Source organism: Tachyglossus aculeatus, chromosome 3, assembly GCF_015852505.1.
Source record: "Tachyglossus aculeatus isolate mTacAcu1 chromosome 3, mTacAcu1.pri, whole genome shotgun sequence".
Taxonomy (NCBI): domain Eukaryota; kingdom Metazoa; phylum Chordata; class Mammalia; order Monotremata; family Tachyglossidae; genus Tachyglossus; species Tachyglossus aculeatus.
The window spans coordinates 19,725,254-19,750,173 of NC_052068.1; the positions used below are offsets into that span (position 1 = coordinate 19,725,254).

General features: G+C 44.9%; 1 protein-coding gene across 2 annotated transcripts in view; it reads right to left on the reverse strand.

Annotated features, from left to right (window-relative positions):
• Window positions 1-24,132, reverse strand: part of TM9SF3 (transmembrane 9 superfamily member 3) — a 126,061-nt gene extending 101,929 nt beyond the window's left edge. For both annotated transcript variants that reach the window (XM_038743692.1, XM_038743690.1), the window contains exon 1: window positions 23,983-24,132. In XM_038743692.1, coding sequence (XP_038599620.1) covers window positions 23,983-24,117 — 135 coding nt within the window. In that variant the 5' untranslated portion in view covers window positions 24,118-24,132. The remainder of the gene's footprint in view (window positions 1-23,982) is intronic.
• Window positions 24,133-24,920: the final 788 nt, after the last annotated feature.

Consider the following 24,920-nt stretch of genomic DNA (forward strand, 5'->3'; position numbering starts at 1 on the left):
GAGACAGTCCCTACCCAACAGCGGGCTCACAGTCTAGAAGGGGGAGACAGAGAACAAAACCAAACATACTAACAAAATAAAATAAATAGAATAGATATGTACAGGCAAGATAAATAGAGTAATAAATATGTACAAAAATATATACAGGTACTACCCTGGATCTACCCCAGTGTTTAGCAGAGTGGCCTAGTGGAAAGAGAAGGGACCTGTGAGTCAGAGGCCCTGGGTTCTAATCCTGCCTCTGCCACTTACCTGCTGTGTGACCCTGGCCAAGACACAACTTCTCTGGGCCTCAGTTCCCTCATCAAAATGGGGATTCACTACCTGTTCTCCCTCCTACTTAGAATGTCAGACCCATGTGGGACCTGATCATCTTGTATTTACCCCAGTGCTCAGAACAGAGTCTGGAACATAATAAGTGCTTAACAAATATTATTATTATTTTTAGCATATTGTAAGCATCTAGCAAATGCCACACTGCTATTAATAATAATAATAATACTAATGATGGCATTTATTAAGTGCTTACTATGTGCAAAGCACTGTTCTAAGCACTGGGGAGGCTACAAGGTGATCAGGTTGTCCCACGGGGGGCTCAAAGTCTTAATCCCCATTTTCCAGATGAGGGAACTGAGGCACAGAGAAGTGAAGTGACTTGCCCAAAGTCACACAGCTGACAATTGGCGGAGCCAGGATTTGAACCCATGACCTCTGACTCCAAAGCCCAGGCTCTTTCCACTGAATCACACTACTACTACTACAGAGTTTTCCTGTGAACTATGATATACCAGTTCTATTCGGGGGCAGTGTTCTTAAAGAAACTTGTATTGTGGAGAAAACACATTACACTAAACTGCAATTCAATGGAAATTAATGGGCTATGGGTAGTTAGTCCAAGGATAACATGACTGACATTTTTCAATACAAATTCCTATATTACTGTTATCTTCACTATTAGCAGAATACCCAACAATTACCCCCTAATTCCCCCACTGCCCATCAATGCCATTTTATTGCATTAAATTCTGAGCAGTTGCAAAAACGAAAGAAATGTAATGCACTGTATAGTGTGTTACACATTAAGGCTGTAGCAGAGGCTTAGAAGCAAAGAGGCATCACATGTTGTGGCATGTCACATATACACAAACCTTTCTTCCTTCACCAAATCTACTTAAGGATTACATTAAACTGCAAAAGACTCATGTTATTGGGAGAACTTTATTATAGCCAAATTATGAAGTGACAGGACATTTTACAGCAGGCCCGACTGTACAACCTAAGAAAGAGCCTGATCTTGGAGAAGCAGCGTGGCTCAGTGGAAAGAGCACGGGTTTTGGAGTCAGTGGTCATGGGTTCAAATCCCAGTTCCGCCAATTGCCAGCTGTGTGACTTTGGGCAAGTCACTTAACTTCTCTGGGCCTCAGTTACCTCAGCTGTAAAATGGGGATTGACTGTGAGACCCCCGTGGGACAACCTCATCACCTTGTGGCCTCCCCAGAGCTTAGAACAGTGCTTTGCACGTAGTAAGTGCTTAACAAAATGCTATTATCATTATTATTATTATTATTATTATTATTATTATTATTATCTTCTAAAGAAGCATGCTTGATAGAAGGGAAATCTCTTCATGCTTTAAGGAGGCTTTCCACTTTTATCCCCCAAGGTAACAGAAGCAGAAATTTGCCAGGTGCCACAATGAAGAAAGAAAACTGCATACTTCAGAAAATGTTGTCCTAATGGTGTCCGGCCATTTTTAATGACTAAAGAGAGCAGGGACTCCCCCAAATAGAGGCTATCAATATTCAATAGTATTCATTGAGTACTAACTGTGTGCAGAGCATAGTACTATTCAATCGTTCAATCGTATTTATTGAGCGCTTACTGTGGGCAGAGTACTGTACTAAGCACTTAGGAAGCACAAGTCAGCAACACATAGAGGCGGTCCCTACCCAACAGTGGGCTCACAGTCTAGAGGGGGGAGACAGACAACAAAACATGTAGACAGGTGTCAAAATCATCAGAATAAATAGAATTATAGCTATTTGCACATCATTAAGAAAATAAACAGAATAGTAAATATGTACAATAAAATAGTAATAAAAGTAGAGTAAAATAAAAGTAAAATAGAGTAATAAATCTGTACAAATATATACAAGTGCTGTGGGGAGGGGAAGGAGGTAGGTCGGGGGGATGGGGAGGAAGAGAGGAAAAAGAAGGCTCAGTCTGGGAAGGCCTCCTGGAGGAGGTGAGCTTGGGAGAGTACAACAGAGTTGGTAGACATGTTCCTTGCCCACATATAGCTTACAATCGAGAGAGGGTGACAGGCATTTGAGATATGTACATAAGTGCTGTGGGCCTAAGGGTTGGGTGAATACCAAGTACTGAAAGGGTAAAGATCCAAGTGTATAGGCGAAACAGAAAGGAGGAGGAGGAATAAGGGAAAAGAGGGCTTAGTTAGGGAAAGACTTTTAGAGAGGAGATGTGATTTTCATAAGGCTTGATTTGGGAGAAATATTTTATTTCTTTTTGGAGGAGAAGCAGCATGGTGGAGTGAATAGAGCACGGGCCTGCGAGTCAGAAGGTCATGGGTTCTAATCCCAGCTCTGTCACCTGTCTGCTGTGTGACCCTGGGAAAGTCACTTCACTTTTCCGGGCCACAGTTACCTCATCTGTAAAATGGGGATTGAGACTGTGAGCCCCACATGGGACCGTGGCTGAGTCCAACCCGACTGGCTTTTATCCACCCCAGCACTTAGTACAGTGCCTGGCACACAGTAAGTGCTTAACAAATGCTATTATTATTATTATTGCTTTGAAAGTTAGCGGGGGACCAGGGAGAATGGGCCTCCTGCAGGGCCCCGGGAGAGGTTCCTTCAAAACCATTGGTAAAATTCTACCATTGAGAAACATGCAAACATGCACAAACATGAGAAACAGCATGGCTCAGTGGAAAGAGCACGGGCTTTGGAGTCAGAGGTCATGGGTTCGAATTCCAACTCCACCAGGTCTGCTGTGTGACCTTGGGCAAGTCACTTAACTTCTCTGAGCCTCAGTTACCTCATCTGTAAAATGGGGATTAAGACTGTGAGCCCCACGTGGGACAACTTGATCCCACTGTATTCCCCCCCAGCACTTAGAACAGTGCTTTGTACATAGTAAGCACTTAACAAATGCCATCATTATTATCATTATTATTATTCTCTGTACCTCAGTTACCTCATCTGTAAAATGGGGATTAAGCCTGTGAGCCCCCTGTGGGACAACCTGATCATCTTGTAACCTCCCCAGCCCTTAGAACAGTGCTTTGCACATAGTAAGCGCTTAATAAATGCTATCATTATTGTTATTATTATTATTATTATTGTTGTTGTTCCACACAGACTGTTTTTCATTTTTCTGTTCCCTTCCTTGATTCTACCATGCTCTCCCCTTCCACTTTGTATTCACCATCCTGTTCCCTTCCTTGTTAGTTTCCGATGCTGGTATATTTATAGTGATCAGGGTGTTTGATTCAAAAGTTCCCTCAGGGACAGGGAACATGTCTTAAATCCCACCTGTGTATTCTCTCCCAGCACTTAGCACAGGGCTCTGCACTCAGTTAATGCTCAATAAATACTACCAGTATTAGTTCTGGAGGATTTTAATGTTCAGCACCTCAAGCTCTTCAGAAAGCAGATACTACCCAGAACTTTGTTTATAATTCCTACAGTTCATGCTCCTAAATGAGTTGTTCAAATCTGGAAACAGGCACAAAACTGTGACTCATCCAAGGTTGACACATAAACCTGTGTCCAGTTAAGCTGCTGAAAGAGCCATCCAGACCTCGCTACCACTCCTAAAATGAGACGAGCCAGTGTGTAAATTACAAAGCATTTAGGACCTGAAAGTTAAAAGGTTAAAAGAACTGGCTTTCTGAAGAACGCTTGAGTGATACGTTTTTTTCAAGCTGGCAGGTAATAAAATACTGTGCAATATTTATAGACTCCCCGAGATGAGGAGTCATTTGAGAATTATTTTAAACACATGCCATTACTTGGGCGTCTCTCCAGATCAAAATATCCCCCCCAAAATTCTGCCAGTTTTAAGTCTCTCACTTTACAATGAAGTTGTGTTCTGAGAAGAGGCAACACAAAGCAAATCAGTTTTACCTGGAAAAAGGGCCATTTAAAAGAGAAGTCTTTCTACAAAATTTGGTTCATTTTAAACCTCCTAACTTTATGCTGGTCCCAAGTGGACAGCAGGTTTGGGGGGGCCATGTCAGCCTTCCCACACCCCCATAATAGTGACTGGGAAAAACTGTCCAGGGTGCCGTCGGAGGGATTATGCGGGGAGGGGAATCTTGGCCCAGGGAGTTGTATTAGAAATCAGGTGATCAAAATCTTCTTTTCTCTGAACGGGTAACCAAATGAGAACGGGGAACCCAATGTGACAGCACTGTGTTCTTTATTTCACTGGGCACAAAGTTCTACAAGTATTTACTGAACCAAAAGAAACAAGATGGATGGGCTGAAACCCAGAACTCTGTGTCTTTCTAAACCTCCTCCGTGACTTTCGCTGAACAAAAAAACTGAGGCAGTGTCCAAAAACTCTAAGGCCATAGCAATTATGCTTATAGTACTGCACAGCCAAAACACGGCCAACATAAACATACGATGTCCAGTTGTGAAAATACTTGCACGTCCAGGGAGCTCACGCTTCAGGAAAGCAATGCATTAGGAATATTCCTGAGCCTGAGAGATAACAACATCCAGGATAAAAGTTTCAAAAGCATTGTTCTTAAATCACTACGGAAATACTGCCTTGTGGTAATTAGTTGGACTTACAGAAGACTCTTGGTTCCAAATAACTTCGGACTCCACATACGGAGCAGCCTACTCCAGAGCTCCATATGCAAATGCATTTTTGACATTTTACCAGAGAATTGGAAAAGTGGCTCCAGAAGGATAAACTGGGCAGGCTGGGCTCAACAGAATAAAATGCTCGTTTGTAAACTTCACAATCCATTCTCCCCCTTTTAGACTGTGAGCCCACTGTTGGGTAGGGACTGTCTCTATGTGATGCCAATTTGTACTTCCCAAGTGCTTAGTACAGTGCTCTGCACATAGTAAGCGCTCAATAAATACGATTGATTGATTGATTGATTGATTCTCAAGGTCTAAGGCACTTAGACACATTAAAATTGCTGTACATTAACTCCCACGTCTAAAGCCCAGAGAAACAGGCACAAGTGAAATAAAAAAAAAAGCCACCAACAGAGGGAAATAAAAACACCTTCCCAACCCAAAGGACCAGTGTCCCTCTTGTTGTGGACAGGGAAGGTGTCTATCAACTTTGTTGTACTATACTCTCCTCCCAAGCACTTAATACAGTGCTCTACACACATTTATGAGCTCAATAAATTCCACTGATGATGATGAAGGACCCAACTGAAGGCACTTACTTTTCAATAGCCTAAAACTAAAAACCACTCCAGTTGCACGTTTTTCTGTATGCTGCAGAATGCTTTATTTCACCTCTACCAAGTAGTAGAGGTAGCAATTCCCACTGGAAGTGGTGGGATACATTTACCACAAAAAGCAATGTTTCCTTGTTGGACTGGCATATCAGCACAGTGGAATGGAGTAGCACAGGGAGGGCCTACAATGAGTTTTGGATTGTTCAAATAGAAGTTTATGTATCCACGAGGATTTCCTTTATCCTCATTATCCTCCTTTCTCTTTCTCCAATTTTTGTTTAGTGAATAGAATACCCACGAGAGTTTTACTCAAGATGTCTTTCAGATGTTTTGGAACGATTCAGGATGAGGCTATACTACTAGGTGTAATTATGGTACGGTCAATTCCATACATGTAAAACTAAAGCGTCTTAGGCCAATTGATTTACAGGACCAGAATTTGACAAGTGACTCAGTTTCTGAATTTTGCCATTTTCCTAGGAAGCTCACTTCATCTGGCTGTTATCTGTGAGATGGAAAAATACCTGGAATATCCTTCACATTCTGGGCATCCACTTTCTGCAGAGCACTGTGCTTGGCAATTGGGAGAAGTTACAAAGGAGGCCAAGAAGTGTAGTGCTGCCCTAGAGGATATACTTTATCTTGAGCAAATCCAAAAACGTAAAACACACAACCAAAGTACAAATTCCCAATGTGCGGAATTTAAGAGAGCTAGCAATACAGATATATACAAAAGATTTAGTTATTCCAAAGTGCTGGAACAGATGGATTATACTATACTACTGTATGGTCATGGGATCAAAAATGAAGGGGCCAGTCTGGGAAGGCTTCAGACTGGAGATGGGTTTGGGGTTGTTTGGAAGAAAGGAGGAACAGAGTTTGGCAAAGCAATGGGCAAAGCAAAGCAAAAGTTGTGTTTACGAAACAAGGAGCTGATGTGATGAGATGAGTGGGCACGGAACGTATCTACCAACTCAGTTATACTGTACTTTTCCAAGGCTTACTACAGTGCTTTGCACCCAGAAAGTGTTCAACGAATAGGATAGATGGATTGAGTGGAAGGCAAGAGCTTTGTGCAGTAGGAGAAAAAGACAGTTAGGATGGAGGAAGCCAGGAGTAACTAGTCTGTGAAAGGTACTGTGAGAATAATTCACTGGAAAAGACTAAGCCCTTTATTTCCCCTATCTGCCCTCCCCTCTGAATTGACTATAAACTTGGAGGTTTTCCCCTTAAAGCAGCTTGATACTCAACTCAGCCTCACAACACTTAGGTAATTACTCTAATTACTATTCCCCCTAACCCTTATCTACTGCAATGTCCTTCTCCCCCTACAGATGGTAAACTCCCTGTGGGCAGGGATCGTGTCTATCAAATCTGCTGTACTGTGCTTTTCCAAGCACTTAGAAGAGTGCTCTGCACACATTATGCTCTCAATAAATACCACTGGTTGACTGGTTGATTGAGATCCACTGCCAATTCTAAACTGGCTAGCAGGAGACTGGGATCGCTTAGGTGAATGAAATCCAAGATCAGAGAGCCATCATCTTCTTTTCTTTTTTTTTTCCGTTCTCGAGAAGTTGCAAATGTGAAAACGTCTAAAAGTGGGGACAAACGATGAGGGGGGAAGCAAAGGACTTGGATAACCCAAAGACCAAGTAATCAACCCCCCAAAAGTTAAGACCTAATGATTTGGAATTACACAAGTTCTTTTCTAAAAACAGCATTCCAAATCCTTCTTCTGGGGGCACCTTTCAGTAAGAATGTACCCCCAGGTGACAAATTACCTTATAATATTTCCTGATTCCTAATTGACCCCCAGCATTTGAAACCTTCACCCACCCCTTCCCTCCTCCCCTATTCCCAGCTCCCTTTCTGCCCAACCCAAACGCCCTTTGAACCTCCACTTTACTGTGTAAATATAGCACACTACATTGGTCTATCTTTTCTCCTTTAATTCTAATCTTAGCTGCTGCCTCCTTTCCCCTTTCCCGACTGCAACCCCGCTTCCCTGCCCCACCCAAAGCCACAGGGGCGGGAAAAGGGACAGATCGAGGTGGGGGGGGGAACCCCCGTCACCCCTTCCCATTGTGGACTCCGGCTGGGGACCAGAATCATGGCTGCCTGGCAATGAGGAGGAGGCAGGAGAGGGAAGACAGCTACTGGGGTTAAAATTAAGTGGAAGGAAACCAAATATCGTTCAGCACAGTACAGCTCACTTCCTAAAGGAGCAGCAGAAAACCCGCTGGGAACAAGGAGGTGAGGAAGAGGAGTTTGGTGTTACTCGCCCAATCGACAATCAGGAAATGGCTTTCTCCCTCAGGAAGCTCTGGTCCATTTTGGTTCCTTTCAGGTGAAGGGTATAAAAGAGTGAAAGGGAGAGTGTGCAGAGACAGAGGCTGTGTCTGGAAAAGGAACCCTGGCATCCAGGCTTGGGAATACCCTGCTCCAAGGGGCAGAGGGGTTCAGGACTTGGCAGGCTGCAAGATACTTTTTAGGAAAGGAAGAAGGCTGCTGTTCAATCCAAGTTCAATAAATTCTTCAGTCAAGTTGAAAAGCCACTACCAGTCAAAAGCTTGTAATTCTGCAGCCTCCTGCAAAGACTCATGATCACTCTACATTCCATGTTGGGACATTGTGCTTTGAACTCTTATAACAAAAGATTAAACAACAGCTTAGTAAAGTTTAACAAAAAGGAATTTCACATTATTTTTCCAGAAGTTTGAGAATGGATCCTAATTTGTAACATGGAATGCTAAGGGATAACATACCCAATATAGCCATGACTGTTATACTGCTGTGCTGTACTCTTCCAAGTCCTTAGCATAGCGTGCTGAACAAATATGACTGATTGATTCATGATACAACACAGTAAGCGTTCCATAAATTCGACTGAATGAATGAACTACATTTTCAAGAAGCAGAGAGGCCTATTAAAAAGTCGGGCCTGGTTGGCAGAGGAGTTGGAGTCTTATCCTGGCTCTGCCACTTGCCTGCTGTGACCTTGGGCAAGTCACTAGACTTCTCTGTGCTTCAGTTTCCTCAACTGTAAAATGAGGATTCAATACCTGTTCTCCCTCTTTCTTTTTTTTTAATGGCATTTATTAAGCGCTTACTATGTGCAAAGCACTGTTTTAAGCACTGGGGAGGTTACAAGGTGATCAGGTTGTCCCACATGGGGCTCACAGTCTTAATCCCCATTTTACAGATGAGATAACTGAGGTCCAGAGAAGTGGAGTGACTTGCCCAAAGTCACACTGACAAGTAGCGGAGCCGGGATTTGAATCCATGACCTCTGACTCCAAAGCCCGGGCTCTTTCCACTGAGCCACGCTGCTTCTCCTTACTTAAACTGCGAGCCCCGTGAAGGGGAGGGAATGTGTCTGATCTGATTGTCTTAGAGCTACCCCAGTGCTAGGCACATACTAAACACTTACATACCACTACTACTAAGAATACAACCCAGCTGTGTTGTCTGGTATCACTGAACACTTTCATAATGCTTAAACACACCTGTTCATACCAATCCCAAGCGCTTAGTACAGTGCTCTGCACACAGTAAGCGCTCAATAAATGCGATTGAATGAATGAAAGATCAGTTATTTAAAAATCAAGATTACAGTACAGCGAAATTTACAAAAAGACTTCTTGGAAATACATAGCACAGCTCTATGAATACTCATTAAAAATGTATTAATCCACAAAAATGTTTTACCAGCCTACTCTGTTCCCGAGAGGCATTAAACAAAATCGGCGTTCTTTTGAACTCGCCCACGATAAAAATGTCACTTGTCCAGGGTGAGGGGCTTGTTCAAGGCAGTTTATAAGAATAAAATATTTCGGCTATTAAGGCATGAAATACTTTTTTCTGGCTACTATCTTACAATTTTAATCCAGCACCTGAATGTAATTCTGACAATGATGGATCTGCAGTTTCAACACAACATTTGGAAGAGTGGGTGCAATTTAAAAATCTCTAGAAAATCTACAGATTGAACAGGCACCTAGAAAAAAGTTCTATATAAGAATTTAAAAAATTCTTAGTATCTTAAATACTGACATCAGGATTTCTAAAAGCAGACACTTGCTGGCAGTGAAACTGAAATTCAAATTGATACTTTCACCTTAAAAGAATGGGTGGTGGTTGTTGATCTGAGTTATTTTAAAGTCTCCTTAAGCAGCATGGCTCAGTGGAAAGAGTGCGGGCTTGGGGAGTCAGAGGTCATGGATTCGAATCCGGCTCCGCCACTTGTCAGCTGTGTGACCTTGGGCAAGCCACTTAACTTCTCTGTGCCTCAGTTACCTCATCTATAAAATGGGGATTAAGACTCTGAGCCCCAAGTGGGACAACCTGATCACCTTGTATCCCCCCAGCACTTAGAACAGTGCTTTGCACATAGTAAGCGCTTAACAAATACCACCATTATTATTATTATTATTAGAGTTATATCACCTATTTCTTCCTTTTTGTCCCTTAAGCCCTTAGTACAGTATTCCACACACAAATACTCTATAAATACTGAAGACGACGTGCCATCACTTGTTTATTCTTTATATTAATTATATTTGGCTAGATTGTGCATGCTTGTCTTCTCCATTAGACTCTAAAATCACTGACGGTAGGGGACTGTCACTTTTGGATGTCCCCCAAACGCTAAATCCAGGGCTTTTCATAGAGTGATGTTCACAGCTGATGGAGAAATGAAAGGAAAATACAGCCACTGCATATTATGACACTCAATCAGGTATTGAGCACTTAAACTGTGTACCGAGCACTATGCACCAAAGCACTTGGGAGAGTATAAAACAACAGAGTTGATAGATATGATCCCTGCTTTTAAGGAGCTGTCAATCAATAGCATTTACTGAGAATCTACTGTGTATTGAACACTAAATTCAGCGGGTGCGTGACAAAATCTGCCAAAGGCAAAAAAGACACCGCCTCACTGCTCTTTCCTCTCCATCCAAACCGCTACCTTGTTGGCTCAATCTCTCATCCTATCCCAGCTGGATGATTGCATTGGCCTCCTCTCTGATCTCCCATCCTCCTGTCTCTCCCCACTTCAGTCTATACTTCACCTGGATTATCTTTCTACAGAAACACTCTGGGCATATCACCTTGCCTGCTCAAAAATCTCCAGTGTTTGCCTATCAACCTTTCTATCAAGCAAAAGCTTCAAGGCCCTCCATCCCCTCACCTCCTCCTACCTCACACCTCCCTTCTCTCCTTCTCCAGCCCAGCCCACACACTCCGCTCCTCTGCCGCCGCTCACCTCCTCACCGGGCCTCATTCTCGCCTGTCCCGCCATCGACCCTCAGCCCACGTCCTTCCCCTGGTCTGGAATGCCCTCCCTCCACACATCTGCCAAACTAGCTCTCTTCCTCCCTCCAAAACCCTATGATAGCTCACCTCCTCCAGGAGGATGTCCCAAACTGAGGCCCCCCTTATCCTCTGCTCCTCCTCCCCTCCTCAGTGCCCCCACTCCCTCCCTCTGCCCCCCCCAGCACTTGTGTAATATTGTATATATTTATTTTATTAATGATGTGTATATAGCTATAATTCGATTTATTTTGATAGTACTGACACCTGTCTACTTGTTTTGTTCTGCTGTCTGTCTCCCCCTTCTAGACTCTGAGCCCACTGTTGGGTAAGGACAGTCTCTATATGTTGCCGAACTGTACTTTCCAAGCCCTTAGTACTGTGCTCTGCACAAAGTAAGCACTCAATACGAATGAATGAATGAAGCAGCTTACAGTCTAATGAGTTTCTCCTTAAGGAAAGTATTTGAGAAGCACAAAGAACTACAGTCAGGGGGCTTCTGTAAGTTATTCCTATTATAGTCTGATAGGGTGCTTCCCTAGTGTGCGGACTGTAAGAGGAAATGGGAAATGAATTTTAATTTCAAAATGAAAAAACAATTTGAAACAGATTCAATACAACAGCAGCAAGTTGTAGAGTGTAGATATTGCACATTTTACTTCGGAAAGTACTTGAGAAAATGACAGAAGTGAAAAATGCACTCTTCGTCCTATTGGAGAAGGCATGTTGACATGAATTTATGAATACATAATACATGATAGTGAGAGCAGATACTGATGATAAACACAAGCAAATAAATATTTAACAAATATGTAGAAGTGCTAAGGAAGTTATAGAAATAGCATCGGCCCTGGTAGGTGGAGGAATTAAACCCAAGTTAATTCATTTTGCTCAGTATTTGTTACTTTGAAATGAACTGACAATTTCAAAGTCTCTTAATGGTAAAATGATAAGTCTACTTCACATTTTGGAATTCCGTTTATGGCACTTTAGAAAGTCAAAAGCTAGCCCATCCTATGGAAAGCCTTATAAAAAGGCCTGGCTACACACAAGGCAGTTTTCCTTTCAAGTAAATTTCAACCCAAACCAACAATCTATTGTCATTCCCAAATCTCGGAGCCTTTTTAATAATGACACAACACCCCACACCTTCGAAAATTTGCATCATTTACCAAAAAAAAAAGATGTCTGTAGGCTGCAACTCAATATTTTACTGAGTCAAACATAAGAACTGAAGGCCAAGCTACAACTAGTCATGTCCTCAATTCCTTTTCGCTAGAAACGCTCATTCAAGCCTTGCTCATTACTTACCACACAGAAAACAATCCGAGTGGCAATCCCAAATAAAAAAGGTTACTTGTGGTGTTGACGCTGTTTTTACAGCCAGCCCTGAATTACGGCAGGGAAGTAAACTGTCAAGAAATTTTTAGAACGGATGCTAATAAAGCATAAGAAAGCTTCGCTTTCTGCCCTCCGTCAACTGTGGGGTCCTTCAAGCCAATAACCCAACAACAATAACAACAGGAGCTTTTTGTTGTGGAGGTGGGTGGTTCGGCCGAGGGGAGTTGCTTGCCAGACGAGTTGCTTGCCAGACCACGTTTCAGTTGGGGTGCCATGTGAAAGTGAAAGCAGCCCTTCTTCTTCTGGCTTGGGTCAAATGAAAGGTTTCTGAGAAGTTTGCATTTCTGATTACAGAATGTAAAAATTCAGATCTGATTGGTAAGCACAAACAACCCAGAAACATCCAACAACCGAGTTTTCTGCTTATTTGGAGCCCAGATATTCACATTTTGACTCTACTTCCACAACTTGTTTTTAGTGGTATTTGTTAAGCACTTATTACGTGCCAAACACTGTACTAAGCGTTGCAGTAGGTGCAAATAATCAGGTTGGACTCAGTCCTGTCCCACAGAGGGCTCACAATCTAAGTAGGAAGGAGGAGGATTTAATCTCCATTTTACTTATGAGGAAACCGAGGCAGAAAGAAAAGAAGTGACTTGCCCCAGATCACAGAGCAGACAAGTGGCAGAGCCAGGATTGGGACCCAGGTCCTCTGATTCCCAGGCCCATGCCTAATAATAATAATAATAATAATCATCATAATAATGGCATTTACTAAGTGCTTACAGATGCCCATTTTACAGATGAGGTAACAGGCGCAGAGAAGTTAAGTGACTTGCCCGAAGTCACACAGCTGACATTGGCGGAGCTGGGATTTGAACCCATGACCTCTGACTCCAAAGCCACGTGCCCTTTCCCCTAGGCCACGCTATTTCTGTTGTTCTTTTGCTGTGCCTATCGTTCAATAGTATTTATTGAGCTCTTACTATGTGCAGAGCGCTTGGGAAAGTACTATCCCAGCCTTCCTTGACACTCCTTCCCATTTACAGCCAAAAGAGTGAAGGTGTTTTCCAAGGGTTTACAGAATATGAGTAAGAGGACTTCCTTCTGAACCATTATTTCCCAACTGCTTTATTGTCATCTTTTATAGGGAAGCAGCGTGGCTTAGTGGAAACAGCCCGGGTTTGGGAGTCAGAGGCTGTGAGTTCTAATCTCAGCTCCGTCATTTATCAGCTGTGTGACTCTGGGCAAGTCCCTTCACTGCTCTGTGCCTCAGTTCCCTCATCTGTAAAATAGGGATGAAGACCGTGAGCTCCACCTGGGACAACCTGATTACCTTTTATCAACCCCAGCACTTAGAACAGTGCTTTGCACATAGTAAGCACCAAACACCACTATTATTATTACTTAACTTCTCTGTGCCTCAGTTCCCTCTTCTGTCAAATGGGGATTAAGACTGTGAGCCCCACATGGGACAACCTGATTACCTTGCATCTATCCCAGTGCATAGAACAGTGCTTGGCACAAAATAAGCGCTTAAATACCGTTATCATTATTATTATTTCTATTATTGTTACTTAATTTCTCTGTGCCTCAGTTCCCTCATCTGTCAAACAGGGATGAAGACTGTGAGCCCCACGTGGGACAACCTGATCCCCTTGTATCTATCACAGAGCTTAGAGCAGTGCTCGGCACAGTGCTTAACAAATACCATCATCATCATCATTGTTATTATTATTATTATTTAACTTGAACAGTGCCTGGCACATAGTAAGCGCTTAACATATACCATCATTACTATTATTATTATTACTACTTAGCTTGTATGAGCCTCAGTTCCCTCATCTGTCAAATGGGGATGAAGACTGTGAGCCCCACGGGGGATAACGTGATCACCTTGTACCCTCCCAGCGCTTAGAACAGTGCTTTGCACATAGTAAGCACTTAACAAATGCCATCATCATTATTATTATTATTGTTATTACTATTACTGTTTAGCTTGTCTGGGTCTCAGTTCCCTCATCTGTCAAATAGGGATTAAGACTGTGAGCCCCAAGTGGGACAACCTGATCACCTTGTATCTACCCCAGCACTTAGAGCAGTGCCTGGCACACAGTAAGCGCTTAACAAATACCATCATTATTATTACTTAACTTCTCTGTGCCTCAGTTACCTCATCTGTCAAATGGAGATGAAGACTGTGAGCCCCACGGGGGACAACCTGATCACGCTGTATCTATCTATCCCAGTGCTTAGAACTGTGCTTGGCACATAGTAAGTGCTTAACAAATACCTTCATCATCATCGTTATTATTATTACTTAACTTGAACAGTGCCTGGCACAAAATAAGCGTGTAACAAATACCATCATTATTATTATTACTATTATTAGTACTACTTAACTCCTCTGGGCCTCGGCTCCCTCATCTGTCAAATGGGGATGAAGACTGTGAGCCTCACAGGGGACAACCTGATGACCTTGTATCTAGCCCAACGTTTAGAACAGTGTTTGGCACATAATAAGGGCTTAACAAATACCATCATCATTACTATTATTATTATTATTATTAACGTGAACAGTGCCTGGCACATAGTAAGCGCTTAACAAACACCATCATTACTATTACTATTATTATTACTACTTAGCTTGTCTGGGCCTCAGTTCCCTCCTCTGTCCAATAGGGATGAAGACTGTGAGCCCCACGGGGGGCAACCTGATTACCTTGCATCTACCCCAGCGCTCATAACAGTGCTTGGCACGTAGTAAGCACTTAACAAATACCATCATCATCATTAAGTTGAACAGTGCCTGGCACATAGTAAGGACTTAACAAATACCATCATCATTACTATTATTATTATTATTAACGTGAACAGTGCTTGGCACACAGTAAGCGCTTAACAAATACCATCATCATTACTATTACCATTACTACTAATCTCAACTGGGCCTCAATTCCCTCCTCTGTCAAATGGGGATGAAGACTGGGAGCCTCATGGGGGACAACCTGGTGACTTTGTATCTATCCCAGTGCTTAGAATACTGTTTGGCACACAGTAAGCGCTTAACAAATACCATCATCAGTTCCCTCCCTTGTCAAATGGGGATGAAGACTGGGAGCCTCACAGGGGACAACCTGATGACTTTGTATCTATCCCAGCACTCGGGAACACTGCTTGGCACACAGTAAGGGCTTATGCTTTGTACATAGTAAGCGCTTAATAAATGCCATTATTATTATTATTATTATTATTATTATTATTAACAAATACCATCATCATTGCTATCACTATTATCACTACTACAAATCTCGTCTGGGCCTCAGTTCCCTCCTCTGTCAAATGGGGATGAAGACTGGGAGCCTCATGGGGGACAACCCGATGACTCTGTATCTATCCCAGCGCTTAGCACAGTGCTTGGCCCACAGTAAGGACTTAACAAACACCATCATTATTATTATTATTGTAGCTGGGCTCTGTCAAGTGGGGATGGAGACTGGGAGCCTTACGGGGGACACCCTGATGACTCTGTATCTACCCCAGCGCTTGGAACAGTGCTTGGCACACAGTAAGCGCTTAACAAATACCATCATCAGTTCCCTCCCCAGTCAAATGGGAATGACGACTGGGAGCCTCACGGGGGACAACCTGATGACTTTGTATCTATCCCAGAGCTTGGAACAGTGCTTGGCACACAGTAAGTGCTTTACAAATACCATCATCATTGCTATTACTATTACCACTACCACTAAGCTCGTCTGGGCCTCAGTTCCCTCCTCGGTCAAATGGGGATGAAGACTGGGAGCCTCACGGGGGACAACCTGATTACCTTGTATCTTTCCCAGTGCTTAGAATAGTGCTTGGCACATAGTAAGCGCTTAACAAATACCATCATCATCATCATCATTATTAACTTGAGCAGTGCCTGGCACATAGTAAGCACTTAACAAATACCATCATTACTTTTTCTACTAAGCACGTCTGGGCCTCAGTTCCCTCCTCTGTCAAATGGGGATGAAGACTGGGAGCCTCACGGGGGACAACCTGATCACCTTGTATCTATCCCAGTGCTTAGAACAGTGCTTGGCACATAGTAAGCACTTAACAAATACCATCATCATCATTAACTTGAGCAGTGCCTGGCACATAGTAAGCACTTAAATACCATCGTTAATTTTACTACTAAGCTCATCTGGGCCTCAGTTCCCTCCTCTGTCAAATGGGGATGAAGACTGGGAGCCTCAAGGGGGACAACCTGATCACCTTGTATCTATCCCAGCGTTTAGCACAGTGCTTGGCACATAGTAAGCGCTTAACAAATACCATCATCATCATCATTATTAACTTGAACAGTGCCTGGCACATAGTAAGCACTTAAATACCATCATTACTCTTACTACTAGGCTCGTCTGGGCCTCAGTTCCCTCCTGTCAAATTCATTCATTCATTCAATCGTATTTATTGAGCGCTTACTGTGTGCAGAGCACTGTACTAAGCGCTTGGGAAGTACAAGTTGGCAACATATAGAGACGGTCCCTACCCAACAGAGGGCTCACAGTCTAGAAATGGGGATGAAGACTGGGAGCCTCACGGGGGACAACCTGATCACCTTTTATCCCCCCCTGTGCTTAGCACAGTGCTTGGCCCACAGTAAGGGCTTAACAAATACCATCATTATTATTATCATTGTAGCTGGGCTCTGTCAAATAGGGATGAAGACTGGGAGCCTCAGGGGGGACAACCTGATCACCCTGTATCTCCCCCCCCCCAGCGCTTAGCACGGTGCTTACCTCCTTCCCTTCCCCACAGCACCTGTATATACGTATATATGTTTGTACATATTTATTATTCTATTTATCTATTTATTTTACTTTGTTAATATGTTTGGTTTTGTTCTCTGTCTCCCCCTTCTAGACTGTGAGCCCACTGTTGGGTAGGGACCGCCTATGTTGCCAACTTGTACTTCCCAAGCGCTTAGTACAGTGCTCTGCACACAGTAAGCACTCAATAAATACGATTGAATGAATGAATGAAAGAAAAAGTAAGGGCTTAACAAATACTGTCATTATCATTATTATTGTAGGTGGGCTCTGTCAAATGGGGATAAAGACTGGGAGCCTCACAGGGCACAACCTAATCACCTTGGAGAAGCAGCGTGGCTTAGTGGAAAGAGCCCAGGATTTGGAGTCAGATGTCATGGGTTCAAATCCTGGCTCCCCCACTTGTCAGCTGTGTGACTTTGGGGAAGTCACTTCACTTCTCTGGGCCTCAGTTCCCTCATCTGTAAAATGGGGATTAAGACTGTGAGCCCGCTGTGGGACAACCTGATCACTTTGTAACCTCCCCAGCACTTAGAACAGTGCTTTGCACATAGTAAGTGCTTAATAAATGCCATCATCATCATCATCTTGTATCCCCCCCAGCGCTTAGCACAGTGCTTGGCACACAGTAAGGGCTTAACAAATGCCATTATTTATTATAGTCCAGTGCTCTGCACACACTAAAGTGCTCAATAAATACGACTGAATGAATGAATGAAACAAGGCAATTGAAAGACTGGTTAAGTCATCATCATCATCGCCTTGTATCCCCCCAGCGCTCAGCACACTGCTTGGCACACAGTAAGGGCTTCACAAATGCCATTATTTGTTATAGTCCAGTGCTCTGCACACAGTAGGCGCTCAATAAGTACGACTGAATGAATGAATAAATGAATGAATGAAGCAAGGCAATCGACAGACTGGACAAGTGGACAAGTCACTTCACTTCTCTGGGCCTCAGTTACCTTATCTGTCAAATGGGGCTGAAGACCGTGATCCCCCCTGTGGGACAACCCGAACACCCTGCATCCTCCCCGGCGCTTAGAACAGTGCTCTGCACATAGTAAGCGCTTAATAAATACCATCATCATCTTCACCTTGTATCACCCCCAGCGCTTAGCACAGAGCTTGGCACACAATAATGGCTTCACAAATTCCATTATTTGTTATAGTCCAGTGCTCTGCACACAGTAAGCGCTCAATAAATACGATTGAATGAATGAAGCAAGGCAATCGGCAGACTGGTTAAGTGGACAAGTCACTTCACTTCTCTGAGCCTCAGTTCCCTCATCTGTAAAATGGGGATGAAGACAGTGAGCCCCCCGTGGGGCAACCTGATCACCTTGTAACCTCTCCAGCGCTTAGAACAGTGCTTGGCACATAGTAAGCGCTTAATAAATGCCATCATTGCGCTTAATAAATGCCATCATTATTATTATCAGCTGTGTGACTTTGGGCAAGTCACTTAACTTCTCTGGGCCTCAGTTCCCTCATCTGTCAAATGGGGATGAAGACTGTGAGGCCCCCGTGGGACATCCCGATCACCTCGTATCCTCCGCGGAGCTTAGAACAGTGCTTTGCACATAGTAAGCGCTTAATAAATACCATAATCATCATCACCTTGTATCCCCCCCCAGCCCTTAGCACAGTGCTTGGCCCACAGTAAGGGCTTCACAAATGCCATTATTTGTTATAGTCCAGTGCTCTGCACACAGTAGGCGCTCAATAAATACGACTGAATGAATGAATGAATGAATGAACGAATGAATGAATGAATGAGTGAAACAAGGCAATCGATAGACTGGTTAAGTGGGCAAGTCACTTCACTTCTCTGGGCCTCGGTGACCTCAAATGTCGAATGGGGATGAAGACTGTGAGCCCCCCGTGGGGCAACCCGATCACCTTGCATCCTCCCCGGCGCTTAGAACAGTGCTTTGCACATAGTAAGTCCTTAATAAATGCCATCACCATCATCATCATCATCACCTTCTAGACTGTGAGCCCACTGCTGGGTAGGGACCGTATCTATATGTCGCCGTACTACCCAAGCACTTAGTACAGTGCTCTGCACACAGTAAGCGCTCAATAAATACGATTGATTGACTGATTGATTGAACCCCCCCCAGCGCTTAGCACAGTGCTTGGCACACAGTAAGGGCTTCACAAATGCCATTACTTGTTATAGTCCAGTGCTCTGCACACAGTTAAGCGCTCAATAAACACGACTGAATGAATGAAGGAATGAAACAAGGCAATCGATAGACTTGTTAAGTGAGCAAGTCACTTCACTTCTCTGGGCCTCAGTTCCTCATCTGTCAAATGGGGATGAAGACTGTGAGCCCCCCGTGGGACAACCCGATCACCTTGCATTTTCCGCGGCGCTTAGAACAGTGCTCTGCACATAGTAAGTGCTTAATAAATGCCATTATTATTATCAGCTGTGTGACTTTGGGCAAGTCACTTCACCTCTCGGTGCCTCAGTTCCCTCATCTGTCAAATGGGGATGAAGACTGTGAGCCCCCCCGTGGGACCACCTCATCACCTTGTATTTTCCGCGGCGTTTAGAACAGTGCTCTGCACATAGTAAGCGCTTAATAAATACCATCATCATCATCACCTTGTATCCCCCCCAACGCTTAGCACAGTGCTTGGCCCACAGTAAGGGCTTCACAAATGCCATTATTTGTTATAGTCCAGGGCTCTGCACACAGTAGGCGCTCAATAAATATGACTGAATGAATGAATAAATGAATGAATGAAACAAGGCAATCGATAGACTTGTTAAGTGAGCAAGTCACTTCTCTGGGCCTCAGTTCCCTCATCTGTCAAATGGGGATGAAGACCGTGAGCCCCCTGTGGGACAACCCGATCACCTTGTATTTTCCGCGGCGCTTAGAACAGTGCTCTGCACATAGTAAGCGCTTAATAAATGCCATCATCATCATCACCTTGTATCCCCCCAGCGCTTAGCACAGTGCTTGGCCCACAGTAAGGGCTTCACAAATGCCATTATTTGTTATAGTCCAGTGCTCTGCACACAGTAGGTGCTCAATAAATACGACTGAATGAATGAATGAATGAATGAATGAATGAGTGAAACAAGGCAATCGATAGACTGGTTAAGTGGGCAAGTCACTTCACTTCTCTGGGCCTCAGTTCCCTCATCTGTCAAATGGGGATGAAGACCGTGAGCCCCCCGTGGGACCACCTGATCACCCTGTATTTTCCGCGGCACTTAGAACAGTGCTCTGCACATAATAAGCGCTTAATAAATGCCATCATTATTATTAACAGCTGTGTGACTTTGGGCAAGTCACTGCACTGGGCCTCAGTTCCCTCATCTGTCAAATGGGGATGAAGACTGTGAGCCCCCCGTGGGACCAGCTGATCACCTTGTATTTTCCACGGCGCTTAGAACAGTGCTCTGCACATAATAAGCGCTTAATAAATGCCATCATTATTACTATCAGCTCTGTGACTTTGGACAAGTCACTTCTCTGTGCCTCAGTTCCCTCATCTGTCAAATGGGGATGAAGACTGTGAGCCCCCCGTGGGACAACCCGATCACCTCGTATCCTCCGCGGCGCTTAGAACAGTGATCTGCACATAATAAGCGCTTAATAAATGCCATCATTATTATTATCAGCTGTATGACTTTGGACAAGTCACTTCTATGGGCTTCAGTTCCCTCATCTGTCAAATGGGGATGAAGACCGTGAGGCCCCCGTGGGGCAACCCGATCACCTTGTATTTTCCGCGGCGCTTAGAACAGTGCTCAGCACATAGTAAGCGCTTAATAAATACCATCATCATCATCACCTTGTATCCCCCCCCAGCGCTTAGCACAGTGCTTGGCCCACAGTAAGGGCTTCACAAATGCCATTATTTGTTATAGTCCAGTGCTCTGCACACAGTAGGCGCTCAATAAATATGATTGAATGAATGAATGAATGAATGAATGAAACAAGGCCATCGTTTGACTGGTTAAGTGGGCAAGCCACTTCACTTCTCTGGGCCTCAGTTCCCTCATCTGGCAAATGGGGACGAAGACTGTGAGACCCCCGTGGGGCAACCTGATCACCTTGTAACCTCCCCAGCGCTTAGAACAGTGCTTGGCACATAGTAAGCGCTTAATAAATGCCATCATTGTGCTTAATAAATGCCATCATTATTATTATCAGCTGTGTGACTTTGGGCAAGTAACTTCACTTCTCTGGGCCTCAGTTCCCTCATCTGGCAAATGGGGATGAAGACTGTGAGCCCCCCGTGGGACCACCTGATCACCCTGTATTCTCCACGGTGCTTAGAACAGTGCTCTGCACATAGTAAGCACTTAATATATACCATCAACATCATCACCTTGTATCCCCCCCCCAGCGCTTAGCACAGTGCTTGGCCCACAGTAAGGGCTTCACAAATGCCATTACTTGTTATAGTCCAGTGCTCCGCACACAGTAAGCGCTCAATAAATACGACTGAATGAATGACTGACTGACTGAATGAATGAGTGAAACAAGGCAATCGATTGACTGGTTAAGTGGGCAAGTCACTTCACTTCTCTGGGCCTCAGTTCCCTCATCTGTCAAATGGGGATGAAGACTGTGAGCCCCCCGTGGGACCACCTGATCATCTTGTATTTTCCGCGGTGCTTAGCACAGTGCTCTGCACATAATAAGCGCTTAATAAATGCCATCATTATTATTAACAGCTGTGTGACTTTGGGCAAGTCACTTCACTGGGCCTCAGTTCCCTTATCTGTCAAATGGGGATGAAGACTGTGCGCCCCCCGTGGGACCACCTGATCACCTTGCATTCTCCGTGGCGCTTAGAACAGTGCTCTGCACATAGTAACCGCTTAATAGATACCATCATCATCATCACCTTGTATCCCCCCAGCGCTTAGCACAGTGCTTGGCCCACAGTAAGGGCTTCACAAATGCCATTATTTGTTATAGCCCAGTGCTCTGCACACAGTAGGCGCTCAATAAATACGACTGAATGAATGACTGACTGAATGAATGAATGAGTGAAACAAGGCAATTGATTGACTGGTTAAGTGGGCAAGTCACTTCACTTCTCTGGGCCTCAGTTACCTCATCTGTCAAATGGGGATGAAGACTGTGAGCCCCCCGTGGGACCACCTGATCACCTTGTATTTTCCGCGGCGCTTAGAACAGTGCTCTGCACATAATAAGCGCTTAATAAATGCCATCATTATTATTAAACAGCTGTGTGACTTTGGGCAAGTCACTTCACTGGGCCTCAGTTCCCTTATCTGTCAAATGGGGATGAAGCCTGTGAGCCCCCCGTGGGACAACCCGATCACCTCGTATCCTCCGCGGCGCTTAGAACAGTGCTCTGCACATAGTAACCGCTTAATAGATACCATCATCATCATCACCTTGTATCCCCCCCAGCGCTAAGCACAGTGCTTGGCACGCAGTAAGGGCTTCATAAATGCCATTACTTGTTATAGTCCAGTGCTCTGCACACAGTAAGCGTTCAATAAATACGACTGAATGAATGAATGGAGCAAGGCAATCGATAGACTGGTTAAGTGGACAAGTCACTTCACTTCTCTGGGCCTCAGTTACCTCTGAGAGCTCACCTCCTCCAGGAGGCCCTCCCAGACTGAGCCCCTTCCTTCCTCTCCCCCTCGTCCCCCTCTCCATCCCCCCATCTTACCTCCTTCCCTTCCCCACAGCACCTGTATATATGTATATATGTTTGTACATATTTTTTACTCTATTTATTTATTTAATTTGTACATATCTATTCTATTTATTTTATTTTGTTAGTATGTTTGGTTTTGTTCTCTGTCTCCCCCTTTTAGACTGTGAGCCCACTGTTGGGGAGGGACTGTCTCTAGATGTTGCCAATTTGTACTTCCCAAGCGCTTAGTACAGTGCTCTGCACACAGTAAGCGCTCAATAAATACAATTGATGATGATGATCTGTAAAATGGGGATTAGAACGGTGGGGACAACCTGATCACCTTGTAGCCTCCCCGGCGCTTTGAACAGTGCTCTGCACATAGTAAGCACTTAATAAATACCATTATCATCATCGCTTGTATCGCCCCCCCCCCAGCGCTTAGCACAGTGCTTGGCCCACAGTAAGGGCTTCACAAATGCCATTATTTCTAATAGTCCAGTGCTCTGCACACAGCAGGCGCTCAATAAATACGATTGAATGATTGATGATTGAATGAATGAATGAATGAGTGAAACAAGGCAATCGATAGACTGGTTAAGTGGGCAAGTCACTTCACTTCTGTGGGCCTCAGTTCCCTCATCTGTCAAATGGGGATGAAGACTGTGAGCCCCCCGTGGGACCACCTGATCATCTTGTATTTTCCGCGGCGCTTAGCACAGTGCTCTGCACATAATAAGCGCTTAATAAATGCCATCATTATTATTAACAGCTGTGTGACTTTGGGCAAGTCACTTCACTGGGCCTCAGTTCCCTCATCTGTCAAATGGGGATGAAGACTGTGCGCCCCCCGTGGGACCACCTGATCACCTTGCATTCTCCGTGGCGCTTAGAACAGTGCTCTGCACATAGTAACCGCTTAATAGATACCATCATCATCATCACCTTGTATGCCCACAGTAAGGGCTTCACAAATGCCATTATTTGTTATAGCCCAGTGCTCTGCACACAGTAGGCGCTCAATAAATACGACTGAATGAATGACTGACTGACTGAATGAATGAGTGAAACAAGGCAATTGATTGACTGGTTAAGTGGGCAAGTCACTTCACTTCTCTGGGCCTCAGTTCCCTCATCTGTCAAATGGGGATGAAGACTGTGAGCCCCCCGTGGGACCACCTGATCTCCTTGTATTTTCCGCGGCGCTTAGAACAGCGCTCTGCACATAGTAAGCGCTTAACAAATGCCATTATTATTATTATTATTATTATTAAGAAAAGCCGTCACTATTATGACGACGACGATGATGATGATTGCGGTTTCGGGGCTGCCGGTCCTCCCGAGTGTCCCGGATGTGCCTGTCCGCGGGGCCTTGGGCGGACCCCGGCCCCCCCTCACCGTGTGCTCGTGCTCGTCGGCCCGGGCCGGGGGCGGCGGCGGCAGCCCCAGCAGCAGCAGCCCCAGCAGCAGCAGCAGCCGCCGCCGCCGCCATCGCGTCCCCGCCGACACACCGGCCCCCAGCAGCCGCTCCATCCCGCCGGGGACGACGACGACGACGACGCCTCAGCCGCCGTCGTCGCCTCAGCCGCTCGGCCGCCTCGTCCTCGGGGACCCGGACACGTCACATCCGGCCACACGGTCGCGCGCCGGAAGTGCCGCCCCTCCTGCGCGCGCGCGCGCGCGCCCGCAACCGCCACGAGCCCGAGGCGCGCGACCACTGAGCGGGCGGGGTGGGCGTGGGGGGGCGCCGCGCGCCTGCGCGGCCTTCCCCTCAGGCCATTCATTCATTCATTCAATCAATCGTATTTATTGAGCGCTTACTGTGTGCAGAGCACTGGACTAAGCGCTTGGGAAGTACAAACTGGCAACATATAGAGACGGTCCTTACCCAGCAGTGGGCTCACAGTTTAGTCATTCAATCGTATTTATCGAGCGTCATTCATTCATTCATTCATTCAATCGTATTTATCGAGCGCCGCGCGCCTGCGCGGGAAGGGAGACGAAGCGCGGTCGCGCCTGCGCGGCCTTCCCCTCAGGCCATTCATTCATTCATTCATTCAATCGCATTTATCGGGCGCCCCGTGCCTGCGCGGCCTTCCCCTCAGGCCATTCATTCATTCATTCAATCAATCGTATTTATTGAGCGCTTACTGTGTGCAGAGCACTGGACTAAGCGCTTGGGAAGTACAAGCTGCCAACACATAGAGACGCTCCCTACCCAGCGGTGGGCTTACAGTTTAGTCATTCAATCGTATTTATCGAGCGCCGCGCGCCTGCGCGGCCTTCCCCTCAGGACATTCATTCATTCATTCATTCAATCGTATTTATCGAGCGCC